Source organism: Eulemur rufifrons, chromosome 2, assembly GCF_041146395.1.
Source record: "Eulemur rufifrons isolate Redbay chromosome 2, OSU_ERuf_1, whole genome shotgun sequence".
Taxonomy (NCBI): Eukaryota; Metazoa; Chordata; class Mammalia; order Primates; family Lemuridae; genus Eulemur; species Eulemur rufifrons.
Window position 1 is genome coordinate 49,435,472 of NC_090984.1, and position 20,549 is coordinate 49,456,020.

At 42.5% G+C, this 20,549-nt stretch overlaps 1 protein-coding gene and 1 pseudogene across 1 annotated transcript in view; both read left to right on the forward strand.

Annotated features, from left to right (window-relative positions):
* The first annotated feature begins 493 nt into the window (after positions 1 to 493).
* LOC138376668 (non-histone chromosomal protein HMG-14 pseudogene) lies at positions 494 to 787 on the forward strand (annotated as a pseudogene).
* Positions 788 to 3,310: 2,523 nt separating this feature from the next.
* Positions 3,311 to 20,549, forward strand: part of EHD4 (EH domain containing 4) — a 70,754-nt gene continuing 53,515 nt past the window's right edge. Inside the window, exons 1-2 of the mRNA XM_069461204.1 lie at positions 3,311 to 3,613; positions 20,318 to 20,494. Coding sequence (XP_069317305.1) covers positions 3,378 to 3,613; positions 20,318 to 20,494 — 413 coding nt within the window. The 5' untranslated portion in view covers positions 3,311 to 3,377. The remainder of the gene's footprint in view (positions 3,614 to 20,317; positions 20,495 to 20,549) is intronic.

The window sequence follows — 20,549 nt, forward strand, 5'->3', positions numbered from 1 at the left end:
GAGTAGTATCATGCCATAAAAAATCCTCTGTTCTCTTCCCCTTCATCCCTTCCTCCGCCCTAACCCCTAGCAACTACTGATTTTTTTATTGCCCCCATAATTTTGCCTTTTCCAGAGCGTCATATAGCTGGAATCTATACAATCTGCCTTTACAGATTGGCTTCTTTCACTTAGGAATATGTATTTAAGTTTCCTCTGTGTCTTTTCATGGCTTGATAGCTCATTTCTTTTTAGTGCTAAATAATATTCCACTGTCTGGATGCATCACAGTTTATCCATTCACCAACTGAAGGACATATTGGTTGCTTCCAATTGTGGCAATTATGAATAAAGCTGGTATAAACAACCACGTGCAGCTTTTTGTGAGGACAAAAGTTTTCAACTCAGCTCGGGCTGCGGAAGCAACAGCAGCGGCCAGGCAGCCCAGCTTCGCGAAGGCTCTCTGTGTGCCGGGGTCCGCAGGCAGCTGGCATGAGCTCTCCCTGCCACCAACATGCCCAAGGGGAAGGTCAGCCCGCCAAAGATGGTGAAGGAAGAGCCCAGGAGGAGATTTGCGAGGTTGTCAGCTAAACCTGCTCCTGCAAAAGTGGAAACAAAGCCCAAAAAGGCAGTAGCAAAGGATAAATCCTCAGACAAAAAAATGCAACCAAAAGGAAAAAGGAGAGCAAACAGAAGACAGGCTGAAGTGGCTAACCAAGAAACTAAAGATTTACCTGCAGAAAATGGAGAAACTAAAACTGAGGAGAGTCCAGCCTCTGATGAAGCAGGAGAGAGAAGCCAAGTCTGATTAACATCACATACCATGTCTTATCAGTGGTCCCTGTTGCCCTTCTTATACAATCCAGAGGAATATTTGTACCAACTATTTTGTAAATGCAAGTTTTTTAGTAGCTCTAGAAACATTTTTAAGAAGGAGGGAATCCCACCTCATCCCATTTTTTAAGTGTAAATGCTTTTTTTTTAAGAGGTGAAATCATTTGCTGGTTGTTTATTTTTTGGTACAACCAGAAAATAGTGTGAGATATTGAATTATGGGAGGCTTTGACTGTCTTGGGTGTCAGCTTAACGTTCCATAGATGGGGGTTAGTTTTTGTATCCTATAATACAAGGCATACTAAATGGCAATATGGAGTCCCAGGCCTGCATTTAATGTCTTGGACATTTTAAATTACTTCCATTCCTATGTTGTTTTTTAGTAGACTTGTTTCCTAAAGAAAACCACTCCTTGACCATGGCTTTCTCTGTGAGAATTGCACATACTCTGTAACATCTTTAGTCGTGGTAGCCCTGTTTTCCTAATAATTTTGTTAATGTGCTGTGAAAGATTGAAAATTTGAGGAGTATGTAGTATATATGATAATAAATTGTGAATTGGTGGGACTTATGTAACAGCTTATCAACATTTGAAGATACTGGTACTTGATATCCTCTTAAGGAAAATTTACCTCCAAATTTTAAGCTGGAAAGTCACTGGAATAACTGTTTAAAAAAGAATTAAAATAAATGGCTTTTTAGATTTTCAGTACTTATGTTAAGAATTGTGTACAAATTGAACTGTCTGTACTGATCCTCAACATAACCAATAAAATCTCAATTATAAAAGAATGTTTTGAAGCACATAAAAAAAAGTTTTCAACTCATTTGTGTAAATACTAAGGAGCTGATTTCTAGATTATATGATAAGAGTATTTTTATGTTTGTTTTTATGTGTTTTTTAAAAAGACATTGAAGCTTTTACATTTGTCGTCAAATCTATCAACCTTTTCTTTCATAATTTCTGTCTTCAGTGTTGATTAGAAAGGCTTTTCCCACCCAAAATTGTATAAATATTCACTTATGGATACTTACAAATATATGTATCTTCCTCTAGTAGTTCACTGGTTTCTTATTTTTACATTTCAATCTTTGTTTTATTTTGACATGAGGCAGATGTCTAACTTCATTTTCCCTTGGCTTTCTTTTTCATTTCCGTAGTTACATAAAGCTCCCTCTAAGTATGTGATCTACACAGCAACTCCAAAGGAGTTCCCATCTTACAAGTAAGGAAGCTAAGGCAGAGAGGTATTTCATTACATTTAAAGTCACACAACCATTAATTTACATAGTCAGGATTCAACCCCAGATCTTTCGATGCCAAGTTCTGTTCTCTTTCCATCACAGACTTGTATGGTCCTCAAAGTATGGTCCATACATGCATAGCATTGGCAATACCTGGGAGCTTGTTGGAAATGCTGAGTCCTGGGTCCCAGTCCATACCTACTAATCAGAATCTGTATTGCTATCAAGTTGGAGAAGTACTGCAGTACATAATATTTCCCCAAATTAGGATACATCAGAATCACCTGGGGCACCTGTTGAGCTCCATCTCTCTTCGATGTCTTAATTCAGTAGGTCTGGACTGAGGACCAAGAATCTGTATTTTAACAAACATCCCAGGTTGTTGTTATGCAGGTGGCCCAGTGGATCACACTTGAGCCATGCCCTTAAACTGAGAAATATTCTTAAACTATAACCAAAGGTGATGTGTGATTATTTCTCCCACTCTCAATTTTGCTAAGTGTCCTTTTAACCTGGAAAAGAGCTAGTAGGTGACAATAACTCTTATACGGCAATATGTGGAAATTAGGTTGTAATGATGAAGATAATGTAGTAATGAGAATGAATCTTCAGTTTTACAGAAAATCAAATCAAGAAAACTAAAGGGAAAAGTCCTTTAATTGATCCAGATTGTAGTGGAGGCAATCTATCTACCCAAATAGATTCCAGTCCACTTCCCCTCCTTCATATTTTGTCAATTATGTCCGTGAGCCTAGGTCTCTTCGCCAGTAAAATGGGGTAGTAATAACCTACTAGCGGGAAGAAATAACCTGCCTGTCAACTTTTTGAACTTTCCTCCCCGGTATCGGTATCGACGTCCACAGGCCTGGAATGAGTAACCGTTCTAGGAGACTGAGCAGCCTCTGGAGGCTCGTTTGGCCAGCTCAGATTTGCCCGGAAGCGGACGCCACCTGGCCAGAGGTGGGGCCCGGGCGACCAGAAGGGGGCCCTGAGCTGGATGAGTCCACGCCACCGGGCGGTGGCGAACACCCACTCCTAGCCGAGTCCTGACTGACTCCTTCGTCAGTAATTCATTAGGAACCTCCTCTCTATTGGCTGACGCCTCCACCCCTCGCTGGCAGAGGTCCAATGAGGAAGGACCTGAGAGAGTCCTTCTGAATAGTGAACGAGCGCCCGTGACGTAGCGGCCGGCGATTGGCTGTGGCGGCGCGGGGCGGGCCCGGGCTCGGGCGACCGCGAGCGCGGCCGGGCGGCTCAGTGCGAGCCGGGGAGGGTCGGACCCAGAGCAGGGTCCGGGCGCGGAGTGTGACGGCGGCACGATGTTCAGCTGGCTGGGACGGCAGGCGGGCGGGCGCGAGCGCGCGGGCGGCGCGGACGCGGTGCAGACGGTGACCGGCGGTCTGCGCTCGCTCTACCTGCGCAAGGTGCTGCCTCTGGAGGAGGCGTATCGCTTCCACGAGTTCCACTCGCCGGCGCTGGAGGACGCCGACTTCGAGAACAAGCCCATGATCCTCTTGGTGGGCCAGTACAGCACCGGCAAGACCACCTTCATCAGGTAACCCGCCTCGCGCTCTCCTCTCCGCTGTGGGGGCCCTTGCCCCTCACCACCTGGGCGGGTCCCCCCAATGTGTGCGCGTGGCGTGCTGTCAGCAGCCTCCCGCTGCCCTCAGGCCACCTGTGGCGCCTTCTTCCCCTTGGCGGAACCGCCTCGCTGCACCTTCCTCCTCCAACTCCGGCGTGACCTCAGGTAGCCGCTCCGAGCGCGGTGCCTGGGTGCCCGCAGCCCCGCCCCCGGGCGCGGCCGCCGGAGTGCGGGCTGGCTCTCCCCACACGGGCGAGGGGGTACCCGGAACCCTCCCTCTCCGTACTCCGAGCCCTCCTTGCTGTCGGGAAGGCATTCCTCTGAATGGCCTTATCCTGTCACCCTAGCCTGGAGCCCAGGGGAGGGAGGGGGAGCGAGGCTATAATAAGCGTCTTGGTGAGGGAGTGATGCCTAGGGCTGAACTGGGGGCAGAGGTATTCAGAATGGGCCATGGAAGATTAAGCCCCTACCTCAGTGCCCAGTACTTAACTAGTTATTGAACGAATGAATGGCAGCAGTAGAGGGTGTTGCCCATGTCCCCTTCCCTGGAGGTCCTTCTATGTCACCCCCCACCACAGTGTTCAGGAGAGGGAATAAAGAGGCCACTTCCATTCAGCTCTTACACAGCCTGGCCTTTACTGGCCATAGGAAGGAAGTGAGCTGTGTGTAGCAGCCACACCAGCCTGTAGAACCAAGGGGGAGTGTCATGTTACTATTTGTTAGTTTCCATTTCTTAGGTGGCTCACCCTTGACAACCGAAAATATTTGTCATGCTTACTGTGTCTTTGAAAGCACACAATTACTGTGCATGCTCTGTGGTTCAAATCATACAGCTTCCTCTGAAGTGACTTTTGATGGGAAATAACTTACATTGGAACAGACTGCTTTTTTCATCAGCTGTTTTATTTCAAAAGCAACAAGCATACCAAAGCTCACTTTCTTTGGTAAGGAGACTTGTTTTTCTGGTTGAAACCCCATGTCAGTTGAAACAAAGTGGCTGATTATTTAAGGTTTTGGTCCAGGATTTTGGAAATTGTAACAACCACTTCATCGTTTGATGTTCAACAGGTGCTCAGAATACTGCATCTATATTTGGATACGTGCCATTTCTGTTAAGTAGCAACCTCTTTTTCTCCACTCCAGTGACCTAAATAGTTCCTACAAATAGAGTAGTTGTCACTACAGGAAATATGTTAAATCCAGGCCTGCAGATACACTGTGAATGAATGCAGCAAAGCAAATACACTGTGTATTGAAATGTAGTTCTAGAGAGTAAATTAATTGAATGTGAAGGAAGACTGAAGAAAATAAATTTTAAATTGTTTTATTTGGTGCTCATTAATAAGCCAAAAACAGTATTAAATATGTCACCCCAGACACTCCAAATGAACCATATGATATATTAAAGTAATTGGCACCTTGAAAGATGACAAACAGATGGTACATTTAAGGTCTCAGTAATACTGACTAGTTTTTAAGTACTTAGGATAATAAAGTGTTATGACCAAGTGGTCCAAGAGTAGGAGGTGGAATTTTTGAAACATACAAAGAATAAGAGCATAACATTGTTATAATTTAGTGGTGGCATGTTTGCAGCACCGTGGGCATTTCCTCCTGTTTGTTTTTGCCATGAAGTCCTTATTGGGCCCCTGTGTAATCAGGGAGCCCCTGCTTGATGCTGTACCTACTGGGAGATAATGTGGCCTTCTCTCTGCTCCCATAGCCTGGAAAGTAAGTAGGCCTGAGATAGGAGAACACAACTCAGAGGAACATGAATCGATCTTTTTTTTTTTCTTTCCAGATTTCTATGTTGTCATAGTCTCCTCTCTGGTTCATTATTCGGGAGAAGCTTTGTGGGAATAGCTGAACATAGTTTTGTGAAGTGTTCCAAGATTTGACCTTAAACTACTTGCAAATTGGCCATTGCTCAGTAGGTGCTGGAGCCATGTGCAATCCTAGGGGGAGGGAGGAATCACCTTATTAGGAAGTCACTTGTTCTTGAGGCCTTCCCTGGGCTAAGTGGACCTGTGAGGTTAGAAGAAAATCAGTGTGGACACGAAGCTTGGTGAGGCTGCAGGAGACCTGAATTTGGTTTTCAGATTGGAGCTAGAAGGAAGTGGTTTAGTGCCCGGGAGGAAAGCCCCACACATAAGGGCAGCTACCCTGGAGACTCATGGACATGGAATGGTGAGCAGAAGGGTTGGCCCAAGGTGCTCACTGTCCTGGATCCTACCTTGCTTAGATCCTGGTTAGTGGCCTGAGTTGTTTGCTTCTAGTGATTGAGCACTAGAAGCTCATCCTTGGCTGTGGGGTGCACCTATCTACATAGTCATAGATTCTTATCCACCTGGCTTTCTGCACATTCCAGGAGGTCACTGATAACACAGCGCCTGTGCTGGCATGGAGGGAAACTCCTATCCTCAGGGCCACTCAGCAAAGTCCTTGGTGTGTATTCCATGTCTTTAATGAAACCTTACTCTTCCTCCTCCGATCCCATGGCTGGAGGAACTAGGAACCTCACTAATACATGGTGGGTGAGGACATTCATGAGGAGTGAGTATGTGTGCCTGGTTCTAATGAAAAAGTCTCCTAAGTAGGGTGGAGGAAGAGCCCTGTTGTCAAGAATATATGCCCATTTCCACATGGAAGGCCACCTCGAGGGGCCGGAGTGCAAGGAAGAGGACGAATAGAAAGGGTATTGGTGGACCCTCCTGCAGATCACAAAACTGGCGCAGAAGGAGACTTCAGATATTATGGGGATATTTATCAAAGTCTCACTGATAAACCTATTATCTCACTGGCAGTTTTCTTTCTCAGAAGACAGGATACTGTGGGAGGAACTATTGGCTGTTCTGCCTCTGACTGGCAAGAAATAATTGGCCAGAGAAGGAGAAGAAATGGGCAACGGGGAAAGTGACCATGTGTCTTAGACTCTGTCACTGCTGAGGAAGGGTGGATGTTGAGCTTGGCCACGCTTATGTCCAAACTTGAGGATAATAGATTCAGGGATTCCTCCAGAAAAATCCCTGGGCCCAGGTGCTGTGAAGAAAGATGTTTCCACTGAGAGGGTGGAGCCCACCTGAAATCGATTCAAACTACGTGCTGCAACTTCTGGTTTTTAAGAGCTTCACTTTCTGTCTTCCTCCTACGCTCTGTCTCCTCAGAAAATTTATTCTAATGAGGAAAAAAGAGAGAAGTCACTCAAGAAACTATATAGGCTTTAAAAGAGCAGGGACCAGGGCAATTAGGCAAGAAAAGAAATAAAAGGCATCCAGATTGGAGAGAAAGAAGTAAGACTATTTGCAGATAGCATGACCTTGCATATAGAAAATCTTAAGGAATCCACTAAAAATCTATTAGAACTAATAAACAAGCATGGCAAGTTTGCAGGATGCAAGATCAATATATAAAAATCAATTATATTTCTATATATAAGCAATGACAATCCCAAAATGAAATTAAAGAAAACAATGCTATTTACAATAGCATCCAAATGAAAAAAATACTTAGGGATAAACTTAAGGAAAGAAGTGTAAGATTTCAACACTGAAAACTATAAAACAGTGTTGAAAGAAATTAAGAATGACCTTAAAAAATGGGAAAACATCCTGTGTTTATAGATTGGAAGACTTACTGCTAAGATGGCAATACTCCCTAAATTGTTTTACAAATTCAGTGTAATCCCTATGAAAATTCTAGCTCACTTTTTTGCAGAAACTGACAAGCTGATCCTGTAATTCATTCATATGGAAATTCAAAGAACCCAGAATGGCCAAAATAGTTTTGAAAAAGAACAAACGTTGGCGGACTCACACTTCCTGATTCAAAACTTAGTACATAGCCAAAGTAAACAACATGGTACTGGCATAAGGATGGACATATAGATCAATACTATAGAATTGAGAGTCCAAAAATAAACCCTCACATTTATGGTCAATTGATTTTTGACAAGAGTGCCAAGACAATTCAGTGGGGGAAACAATAGTCTTTTCAACCAATTGGTGCTGGGACAACTGGATAGCCACATGCAAACAGAATAGAGAATGACTATTAATGGGTACGGGGTTTCTTTCTGGAGTGATGAAAATGTTCTGAAGTTGAATAGTGATATTTGTTGTACAACTTTGTGAATACACTAAAAACCACAGATTGTACCCTTTAAAAGGGTGGATTTTCTGGTATATGAATTATATCTCAATAAAAAAAATCCAGTTTTCCACCACTAAGCATCCTTTGGTATATTTAATTTCCATAATTCCGCAACTAGTACTAGTCAAGTAATTTCTCCATCTGTGTGCAACAATTTAAAATAAAAATGAATGCTGGAAAGAAAACAAAGGGAAAATAATCTAAAAGAAGGCAAGGGCAAAGGACCTAAAGGGTCAAGCTGTGGGGAAAGGGAGTGCCTACAGCCACCACACAGCCCCGTAAGGCTCCTGGCCCCAGTGTCCTGCCAGTGCATAAACATGTTCACTGTCTACAACACTCAAGCTGGTAAAATCAAGGTATGATAAACTTTTTAAATAAAATGCCCGGTAATATGATTGGATTTTAAAACTTTAATTATTATCATTTATCTATAGTGTTTAATAAGGGGAAAGGGGCACAGGGCCCATGTGCAAGGGTGGAAACAAGGTGTATGGGTGGTATGAAGGGTCAGGAAGCTGGAGCGGGCTGAGAGGGCAAAAACGCCTTGGACAATAAAAAGCCTTTTTAGGTATGCTTAGAACAAGAAAAAAAATCAGGAAGTGATAGGCGCACTGCTTGGGGCTCCTGCTGCAATATTAACAGAAAGCAGAACTGCTCCGCTGTTATTTTGCTTCCTCCCTTTTCCTCAAAGGAAATGATCCAGAGACGGTAGGAGGGAGCCCAGCCCTGTTTGAGAGGGTTAAAACCCAAAGGATGAGGAGCTCTCCCCGGACCTGCCACGGGAGAGGCTCAGGAAATCTCCTGGCGGACGGATGGAGGACTACAGAAAGAACTTACAGTTGTGCTTAGAGAAATGTGCTTGGTGACTTTTAAGAAATTATAAAGAATACGAAAAGTATCAGAAAGTTGGAAGCAGGCAAAATGTCCTAGTTTTCAAAACGGGGGGACAATGGGTGGGCACAGTGGCTCATGCAGTAATCCTAGCACTCTGGGAGGCAGAGGCAGGAGGATTGTTTGAGTTCAGGAGTTCAAGACCAGCCTGAGCAAGAGCAAGACTCATCTATACAAAAAATGGAAAAATTATCTGGGTGTGCTGGCACGTGCCTGTAGTCCCAGCTAATCAGGAGGCTGAGGCAGGACGATCATTTGAGCCCAGGAGTTTGAGGTTGCAGTGAGCTATGATCATACCACTGCACTCTACTTGGGGCAACTGCACAAGACTCTGTCTCAAAAAAAGCGAGGGGAGAGGGGAAAATGGATTCATAATACTTCATTCCCTTGATGAGCCTCTAGACTCAGCAGTAAAAGAGAAGGGAAGCGAAGGTACTCTCTAAGGGGCAGCCTGGTTCATGCATTAAAAAAAAAAAAAATCTCATTATGGAAAGACTGTGAGCCCATTTTGGTGGTTCTCACCCTCATTCAGGCATTGGAGCCCCTGAAAATCATGGTTTTTCTGCACCAAATACTATATACCCTTTACAGATCTCTCTAAAATATTGAGATATTTAATTTTTACAGAAGATTACACCATATTTACAATATACAATATAAGATCACACCTACAGATCCTTGTTTTTATTTATTCAAATAAGATTGATTTCAGGGGTGGGTCCAGCTGTCACATAACTCAGATTCAAGGGGAATATGGAAAAGAATCTACAGGTCGTTAAGGCTCTGGGTGACAAGGGCTGTGCCACTAGAAGCACAGGTCAGCTGGGGGCTTAGGAGGGCCCCCATCATTCAGGCTTGGGGGTTGGAAAAGAACTCCCTGAGGATGCAACCTAAAAGAATTAGCAGCCCCAGAAGGGCCAGGGAATGAAGGTGGGAGGTATCAACATGAGGCCAAGATTTCTGGGGTAATTGGGTAAGTGGGTGGTGGAGCCATTCACTGAGATGGAGACCCAAGAAGAGAAAGAATGGGGCACAATTACAAGTTTAGATTTAAACCTGTTATGTTTAAGTGGATACCAAGGTGGAGATGTCCATGTGAGGTCAGGCTTGTGGGTATGGAGCTCAGCGGGATGTCTGGGCTGATCTCTTGATTTGGGAGTGTCAGCATTCAGTAGCGAACATCTGGGGAATAGGAGTCCTTGGACATGACTCTAAATGAGAGGAAGGGGAGCTTATGGAGATACTGGGGAAAATGTCACCAGAGAAGTGGAGTAGTGCCAGGGGAGGGTGGTGGCTCAGAGCTATCTTAGGGCTCTCTGTGCTGCATGTGACAGAAGTCCAACTGGAAATGGCTTAAGTAAAAAGATAAAAATGTTTTCGTGGAACTGATCAGGCCAGGACATGCTAGCTTCAGGCTTGGCCCAGGACTCTAGCCAACACTGTCAGGCAGGACTCTGTCCATCAGCTCTGCTACCTTCTCCATGTGGGCTTCCTTCAGGCAGTTGCCCTTCCGGGGTGGTCAGGCAGCTGTCTCCAACACCACACTCGCATTCTGCCAGCTCAGCAGCCCCAGTGGAAAGAAAAGAACCTCTTCTCTAACAGTTTCCGCCAAAGTCTCAGGATTGAGTCTCATTGGTTTGACTTTGCCCACATGCCCATCCCTGAGCCAGTCCCTAGAGGCAGGGGAATGGAATGTCTGCAGCAGGATGATCATGGTCAGCCCCCAAACCACGTGGCCTGGGAGTGGGGAAGGTGGCTTCTGAGGATGCTGTTATCAAAAAAAGGGGGAGAAATGGGTGCTAGAAAAGTAAAGCAACAGATGAATCCCACAAAAGCCAAGGAAAGAGGTGGGGTGGCAGCTACATCAGATGCTTCTGGAAGAAGGATTGGAACAGAGCCGATGGGCTAGCCTGCAGGAACCAGGGTGACCTTAGCAAGAGCCGTGCCAGTAAGTGGTGGTGATGGCAGCCAGATGGCAGTAGGATGAGGAATGTGTGGGAGGGGAGGCATCAAATATAGAAAATTCTCAGCAACTGGGCACTGAAGGGAGGAGCCCTGGTCACAGGCATTGCGGGGTTTGGTTAATGATGAGCACAAACTCTGCAGAGTTAACAGTGGATGGAAGAGGGGCCATAGAGAGGGAGCAGCTGGTGTTTCAGAAGACTTAGAGGAGATAAGACTCAAAGCGAGGATCCTGAGAAGGAGGGAGGGGAGGCTGGGGGCGGGCTGCGCTGTGAGACACTGCAGGTCTGCTGCTTGTCCTCTCTCTCATTACATCATCTACCTGACAAACGGCAATGGGGTATTCAGAGAAATATAGCAGGGGAAAAGGTCTTTTAAATTATAAAATTATCTTCCTTAGCTGACATTTAGAAACTTGCTTCAAAAAGGCATTTAATATAGTTTTCAAAACCGTGGGAAATTAAGAACTGGAAAGCCGTGGTTCCTGGATTTGGCTGTACATCAGAATCACTGGGAGACCTTTCCAAACAGACAGATTCCAGGGCCACTTCTCAGACCTCCTGAGTCAGAATCTTTGTGGGTGAGGCTCCAAAGTCTGTTTTTGTTTTTCTAAACCATCTCTCAAAGTGATTCTTGTGCAGCCTCCTCTAGGAAACGTTTGGGGAACCATTGATAGATGCGGCTTCAGTTACTGGAATAATGACATTAAACCGTCAAGCCTGAAGATGGTTAGCCCCAACCTGAAAAAGGGAGGCTAACTTCATTTGTTCAAAACTCCATTTGTTCACATTTTTATCAGTGACTTAGATGAAGACATAGAAGTCATATTCACAAAACTGGGCATTATATGATAAATGTAATCTAATGAAGTGATTTTTTCTATTTAACATGATATGAACATTTTCTTATGTCATTAGTCTTTAAAAATATATGACTACATCATATTCTGTAGTATAGGCTTGTAACATTTAGGTTATTTCTATTTTTATGCTGTTATTTATAATGTTGCAATGAACATTTTTGGCCATAAATCTTTGTATTTCTAGTTATTTTTTTTAGATTAGCCTGAGCATAATTACTGCATCAAAAAAGATATTTTTCAAGCTTATATATATTCCTAAATATATCTATATATTTTTTCAGAAAAGTTATTCCAAATTAGACTCACACCAGAAATATGAGTATCACTATTTCACTGAACTGTTAGTAAAACTAATTATTGGCATTAAAAAATTACTTTGATAGGAAAAGAGTTCTTTCAATTCGCTTTTTTCTTTCTTTTACTAGTGAGGTTGAACTTATAAAATAGTCATCATCTGTATTTCTTTGTGAATCGTCTGTGAACTTTGCCCAATTTTCATTTGACATATTGGTCTTTTCCTTATAGATAAGTTTGAATATTTTTCCCAATAGCAGATAACAATCTTTTGTCATAGTCTTAAAGTATTTTTCCAGTTTGAGATTTGCCCTTTTTAAAAAAATTATTTATTTTTATTTTATTTTATTTTGTTGAGATAGGGTCTCTCTCTGACACCCAGCCAGGCTGGAATGCAGTGGTGCAATTATAGCTCACTGTAGCCTCAAACTCTGGGGCTCAAGCGATCTTCCCACCTCAGCCTCCTGAGTGGCTGAGCCTACAGGTATATGCCACCATGCCTGGCTAATTTTTCTATTTTTTGTAGAGACAGGGTCTTGCTATGTTGCCCAGGCTGGTGTCAAACTCCTGGCCTCAAGTGACCCTCCTGCCCTGGCCTCCCAAAGTGCTGGGATTACAGGTATGAGCCACCATGCCTGGCCTGCTTTTTATTTTTTATGGTAATTTCTTCCATGCCAATATATTTAATATTCATGATCAAATATAACCATTGTTCCTATTTTGTATTGTCTTGTATTACTTTTATAGTTAGATAATCCTTGTTTATCCTAAGATTCAGGAAATATTCACTTATATTTTCTTTTTAAAGCAGGCTTAATTTTTTTATATCTAACCCTTTAATCCACCTGGAAATAAAATCTATCTCAATAGTATTTGTTTGGTGTTTTTTTTTTTTTTTTTTTTGTCTTTTGTCATTTTTAACACTATTATTGAATAATCCTACCTTTTTCTACTGTAACTTGAGGCTCCCTCATATGCTAAGTTATTAAATACTGTATTGGATCTGTTGGGACCTTTCTCTCCTGTTATTCTGTTTGTAAATTCTTATGCCAGCACCATACTTACTGTCTTAAATATTATCACTTTGAAACACTTTTTAACAAATGATAGCTCTAGATCTTTTTGAGCTCATTATTCTTTATTTTCTAAATACTGTCAATCATCATTTTCTGTTATTCTTTGAGAAGAACTTGAAAATTACTTTGTTAGGTCCTTCAAAAAAAAAATCCCACTGGAATCCATTTGTATTGGGAGTATTATATCTCTAAATTACATCTGTGTATTTGTTCTTCCAACAGTGCTTTGACTCATACCTTTTCTTATATATTTCAAAAAAGTGGTAGATTTACTCCTGTAGATGCTATATAGCTCTTATTAATGTTATCCTTAGGTATTTTATACTCTGTTACTCTTGTGAATCAGATTTCTTTTCCCTTAAATTTTTTGGCTGGGTTGCTGGTATGTAAGGCAGCTACTGAGTTTTGCATTTTTGCTTTGTTTCTGTTCATTTGACCCAAGAAGTTACCCTGACTACTTTTTGGTAGATTCTCTTAGGTTTTCTAGATAGATAACTGTTACATTCATGATTACGTTGTCTCCCCTTCTATTTCATATTTTACTATACTGGGAAGTGGTCGTTCATAGCAAGCTTTTAATTTTAATGGTGTTTCCTCTGTTATTTCACCTTAAGATATCATATTAGCTGTTGGTTTATTATTTATAAGTTAATCACATTAAGAAATTATCTTTCCATTACTACTTTTAAAAGAATTTCATTTAAACCTTTCTCTTTGGAAAAAAAATAGAATGGATGTTAAGTTCCATTAAATGCTTTTAAACGCCTTCCTTTAACCTGTGTTCTGTGGAATGTAATTACGGGAGATTATTAATAAGTGTTCAAAGACAAAAAAGGGTTCCATTGTCAAGTAATTTTGGAAATGCTGTGTTCTATAACCTGCTCATGAAGATTCGTAGTGCTCCCAGATCAAAGAGTTTACAACCTAAAAATCTCTGGTCAGGCTCATAAATTACAAGTCATAACATCAAAAACAATATTCATTGGATGAGCGAATAAAAGACTGGGAAAAAATATAGGACTATAGGAAATTGATTTGATTTTTAAACTTCTTCCTTTCCCCCCACCCTCCTTCTAAAACAGCATGGAAGGCAGAGTAGAGCAGCTGCAGGTAAGGGCAGTAGGTTAGGCAGCAGTGTGCTTTTAAGCAATCTCAGCCCTGACTAGTGTAAATTCTATTTATAGCTGGAAAATAGAGATGCAAAAGGCTTTACCCAACAAATTCCAGTTTCTTGGGTCAACGGGCTAATGTCCATTCCATTAGTAGGCACAGCAGTTTCAAAGATGACATCATCTGAACAAATAGTCCTGGTGATAATATGCTGATGATTTAACTGAAGGAAAAATGAAATAAAACTTAGTTTTCAGGCTGGGCATGGTGGCCCACGCCTGTAATCCTAGCACTCTGGGAGGCCAAAGTGGGAGGCTCTCTTGAGCTCAAGAGTTCGAGACCAGCCCGAGCAAGAGCGAGACCCCATCTCTACTAAAAATAGAAAAATTAGCCGGACATGGTGGCGCATGCCTATAGTCCCAGCTACTTGGGAGGCTGAGGCAGGAGGAACGTTTGAGCCCAGGAGTTTGAGGTTACAGCAAGCTACAATGACACCACTGCACTCTACCCAAGGCTACAGAGCGAGACTGTCTCAAAAACAAAACAAAACAAAAAAACCTTAGTTTTCACACTTAAGGAAGACATAAGAGTTTTAAAATGGAGGTGAAGATTGGCCTAATTTAGTTTTTCGGTAATTCAAAGAAGATTAAAATTTTAAAGTATATGAGTTGTTTGCTCAGGGAAGTTTATCTCAGTATCATTTATTTTATTTTATTTTTTTTTTTGAGACAGAGTCTCACTCTGTTGCCCAGGCTGGAGTGAGTGCCGTGGCGTCAGCCTAGCTCACAGCAACCTCAAACTCCTAAGCTCAAGGGATCCTCCTGTCTCAGCCTCCCGAGTAGCTGGGACTACAGGCATGCACCACCATGCCCGGCTAATTTTTTCTATATATATTTTTTAGCTGTCCATATAATTTCTTTCTATTTTTAGTAGAGATGGGGTCTCGCTCTTGCTCAGGCTGGTCTCGAACTCCTGAGCTCAAACGATCCGCCCACCTCGGCCTCCCAGAGTGCTAGGATTACAGGCGTGAGCCACCGCGCCCGGCCTAGTATCATTTATAATAGCAAGAAATGGAAAGCTATTTAAATACCTAACAGTTTTGCCTAATAGGAAATGGCAAAATAAATTGATACCTATCCACCTTAGAATATTACGCAGCCATTAAAAACCTTGTTTTCAAAGAATTTTTAATGGCATGAGGAAAAACTAATAGTGAAAAATCCATATGCAAAATAGTTTAAACATTTTGATCTCAATTTTATAAAGAAAAATTACATTTACAGAAGAATGGCCGGATAGAAATATATCAAAATGTTACGAGTAATCATTACCCCAGTCTCACGCAAGCTACTTGTCATAAGCAGTTTTCTCCTTTATAAACTAGAGATAAAAATACCTGCTCCAATGACACGATGAAATAAGACGAATGTGTGAAATGCATTATAAACTCTTAGGTTCGCAGAACGATCTGTCATTTGATGGTATCTGGAAGTTGTGGTGGCACAGGTTGCACTAGTATGCTAGGAAATATTTATATATCCTGGACTGTTTTATAAGACTTTTGCAATAATAAATGCTCAATTCTTCTCCACGTCCATTTCTTGGAATGAAACATGAGGGTAGATTAAGCAATAGAAACTGCTTTAAAAAACATCATTTCCACGCTCCAGACAAATCAGAGTGAAGGGTTGACCCTCCCTTTTCATCCCTTTCCTAGTGAAATAGTGGATCAAGGAAGTATTGTCCATAAAAATACATTATGTGAAACTTTGCAACACTTGCTGTAAATTGAAACGTGTTTAAACTCACAGCCCTCATTTAAAAATAAGGAAATAAAACTACTTCTCCACTAAACTCAAAAGTTGTGTTTCATATTATATTTCTTTCACATCTATATGGTTTAAAACCTTAGTAATACTCAAATGAATAGATAACTGTTGGGGTTAGCTTAATGCTGTTTTAAAAAATGTTCCAGGCAATAGCAATGAATCAAACTCCCAAACTCTATGCACAAACATATCTTTTAAAATCCTATCTCATCTCACAAGCCATTCTTTAGCTTTTGGCTTGAGAATTTAAAAATAATGCTCATACAACACTGCAAATATATGTGCCATATTATTTTAAAAATCTTACATTTGTATATTTTTTATGATTCACAGAATATGTTCCTGTAAACACTCCCATTGGAGACTGACTCAGCCTCCTAGGCTTTGATTTAGGGCAGGTAGCGTCTTCACAGGACTAGTAAGAAATCCTACGTTTTAATAAACCGCTTAACCAAACCATTTGAGCCTGAGTTTCCTCAACTGTAAAATGGGGGTGAAAATAGTATCTACCTGTAAGGTAGTTAGGATGAAATGAGATTATTCATGCATGTAAAGACTTCAGCACATAACGAGTCCTCAAATGTTAGGTGTATTTCTTAAAAAATTAATGATTTTTCCACTATTCCAAGCACAAGTGTGCTACTCAAAACCCAGAGGGAGCCAAAGTTTGCAGCTGGAATTTGGGGTATCTATGGTTGAATAATGTGCCTCTTATAGTTGTTTTTGAATGGTTTTTTTTTTTTTTTTTATTCCTAAGCCCATCTTTGAGAAGATGGTGCTTGGGTATGTTGAGGGACTTTCCATTGTCTTGAGTTTTTTCTTCCCTTTGTCACAAATGATGTTTTTGTATGAGGTTAAAAAGAAAAAAAAAAAAATCTTCTTTAGCCTAAGTAGTGAAAGAAAAAAAGACACTGTCCACACATACCCTTGATCAGAGCAGCTCCTTGAGCTTAGGCTGAGCGTTGGCAGCCAGTGTGTCCGGGAGCCACTTGGATGAGGCTGAACTGGGGACCTTATTGGACCAGGACAAGTCTCCCGTCCACCCTACCACCTCTTCCGCCCAGCTGCTCGGAATCCAAACGTCTGTACCTTTTTATGTTGATGGCTTGGCCGGGGAACCTTGGAGCAATCACCGCTAGAATTGGCAGGCCTCTGTGGGAACACAGGAAGGGGGAGCAGGGTGGAGCCAAGGACAGACATCAAGTCCTAATGCACAGGATGCCTGTGCAGGGGGCTCATCAGCTCTGAAGTGTGCTGGGTTATTTTCTGGAGTCTTCCTGTGGCCTCTTGCTCCTTTGAGTTCTTGTTATTGCAGATACACCATAGAGCCCCAGGAACACGTAGCTTTGGGAAAGGCTCTGAGGTGTCCTCCAACAAAAAAACTCTAACACAATTGATCAGCCTCATTATTGCGGCCGTGTGCTTAACCCGTTCGTGGGCGTCGCACCTCGGCATCTGCTCCGACGCTTCCCTTCCAGCTCGCTGGTTTTTGATCTCATCACTTCGTTCTTCCTTTTTCCCTGTCGGGTACTCAGTGTCTCGGTTGTTCCTGGTTCCCTCACTGCACTGATGTGCACCTGCCTGCCCAGCAGTGTCATGTAAAGGAACCTGAGTTTCAGCAACACCCCAGTGTAAAAGCTCTTGCAGGGCAGTCAGCTTAGGATGTTGTGTATCCACTCGTGTCTCTGCCAGGCCCTACTTAGAGCGCCAGGGACAGTGTGGGACCCCCAGGTCATGGGCTGAGCCTGCTGTGAGGGCAGAAGCCTCCCGTCAGTGGGGTGGGGATCCAGCTTCCGAGTCCTGTTTGGCCACCCACTTTGACCAACAAAGCACTTTCCTGCTCTAATCCTCAGTCTCTTCGCCTGTAAAGATAAGGGACTGAATCAAATGATTCCTCAAGACTTGGGGGCTCTAAAGTTCTGTAAGACCCTGCAGCAAATGACAAGGAGAGGAAATAGGCCCACAAGTAACACCCACACTAGAGGACAAGCTCCACAAGGGCTCCCTGTTTTAAAGTCTTTTAACACAAAGTGTCAAATTGCTTTTCAGTGAAGTTCTGCCAACTTAATTCTCCCACCAACATCCAACAAGGGTGTTTATTTCACAGGACCCTCACCAGCATTGAATATTACCAGTGGTTTTTTTTTTTAATTTGTTGATATGCTATGTCTATGGTATTTCTTTGATGATAAAATTGAACATTGAATTTTGACTTTATATTAGCTGTGGGAGAAAGTATCACTGGACAAATCAATAATGTAAGCAAGCTTAACAATATAGTAATTCTTCCTTGTTCTAGTTTTTTCCTCTGCGTCTGGGATCCAGAGATTGATTTACCAAGGTCACAGTTGAGGGGGCACCTTTTGCTTCAAACTATTTCACATTTGCAGCATACTTTAAGAATAATTCATTGTTAAAGTTCTGTCTGGTGGGGTTGCTCCTTAGGAAACTCTAACTTCTATTACAATATAAACTTGAAAGTAGGAAACACCTGCTCATCTTTAAACAATTTTTTAATTTAAGTTGTTACTTGGAACTCCTTTTATTCCAAAATTAGTGGGATTTGCTGTACTTGTACATAAGTGAAACATCACAAAGTAATGCAGGCACTCCTTGGCAGCCATCGTCTGACTCAGACACCTGTTACGTGTGAGTTATTGTCCAGCTGGGGACTCACCACTTAACTACAACATCCACAGTCCCTCTCCACCCTGCCCGAGCCCCATTCTCACCTCCCCAGCCTGGAACCTGGAGGGCCATCCCCCTGCCCAGGCCTGGTGAAGATGCTGAGAAGGGGTCACCCTGCAGCAAGCCACCCACGGTAGAACTCAACACTGAGCTCTTTCCTCAAAAGGGCATGGTACAGTTCTTGCCTGGTTTGTCCATTTTATTGGCATGTGCCCTCCTGTAGGCTGTCTCAGCAAGCTAACCCTGGGTGTTAACACGTGCTATGGGGGAGTGCCTGTCAAGTTTCAAAGCAACACCTGGACCTAACCCTTTTGTGAGTTGGGAGCAGTGTGTGCTGCAGGGAGCTGGGCAGCACTGGCTGCTGTTCTCCCAAGCCCCGGCCCCATCTCCGGCTTTCCTACGGGCCTCCTGGCATAGCCTCTTCCAGGCTGTGGATGTAAAGATCAAACTGGACAGTGCAAGGGGGTGGACGGTGCAAGAGTGTGATCTGGCTTTGAGTTCTAGCTTTGCTGCTGAATGACTTCACACCTGAGACCCCGGAGTGGCTGTAAAACCTAAATTCCACATTCATGTGGGTATATGAAATCCACACACTCTAGATACACTCAAATGCTGGAGTTTCACAAAACGTGAGATGTTCTCACAGTAGCTTTTACCAGTATTTCTAAGATTTGTGTGGAATTTTATAAGAATTGATAAATATGAACATTTCTGCTCCTAAGGGTATTTGTTAGGCTATGAGGTGCACAAAGCTTTTGATTGAAAAAAGTTTTGAAAAAATTTTAAAAATTAAATATGAACATATTTTGAAACAGCACATACTTGTCCCATCTATGAAATGTGGATAATGTTATCATCCACCTCAGACTGTTGTGGGATTAAATGAAACAAAAATGCATATAGATCATATAGATGGCTTTATGCCACACCAGGCATATATTGAGCACTCAATAGATGCTACATGATTTATCAGATTTTTTTCACGTTTACTATAAATTTAGGAGATGTGTTTTAATGATGTATCTATCTATTCAGGGGTTCCACAACTTCACAGAAATGTAGGAACTTTGACGTTAAAACTAACAATGACGTCAATTAAAGGTTTAAAATATAGCCTGCCAAGATTGCTGAACAATTTCAATTTTATCTACGTAGAAAATGTAGGTCTAAAGAGTGGCTTAATGTATCATTCTTATAACGATGGCAAAGTTGTGTTTGACATTCAATAGTTCAGTTTTTTCTCTCTATCCCTGGAAATAGAGTCACAGGTTCTGGGCTTACATTTGATCAGTTAGGACTTTTTAGAAACAAATATTTTAGGACCAAATTGATTATTAGTGGCAGGAATGGGCAGCTGGAGAAAGTCATGCAGATTTCTTCCCTTGAGCCCTGCGAGGATCATAAGGTGAGGTTCATCCCCGCAGCAGGGTTGGGACATGGCTGCACCCTAATCACCTCAGACACCTTACGGGGCCGCAGCTAAGTGCAGTACACGTGGTAAGCACCATGCTGGCCACAGGCACAGAGTGCCCAGGGAATACAGAAGAGATGTCCCCAGCACACAGGTTGGAGAAGCTTCCGTAGGAGAGGTGAGCCTGAGCAGGGATTCCAGGGTGCCCAGGAGCTGGCTGGCACCTTCTTTGCGGTGGTGTCTGTTGCGTCAATGGAAATGCAAACAAGGATTGCCCTGCTCTTCTTAGGGGTTATATTTCTAAGTTTTTAAATGGGTATGTAAACAATTGGTAAGCCCAGGCAGATTTCTGGTCTCTTGCTTTATGATAGCACACTAAATTCTCTTTGCTTTCCCCTCTCCCAGATACTTGCTGGAGCAGGATTTCCCAGGCATGAGGATTGGTCCAGAGCCCACCACCGATTCCTTCATCGCTGTGATGTATGGAGAGACTGAGGGCAGCACCCCAGGAAATGCTTTAGTCGTGGACCCCAAAAAGCCATTCAGGAAACTTAGTCGCTTTGGAAATGCTTTCCTAAATAGGTAAGGACCAGCAAACTGCCATCTTTGGTCACATTTCTTTGGATTATTTCCTTTT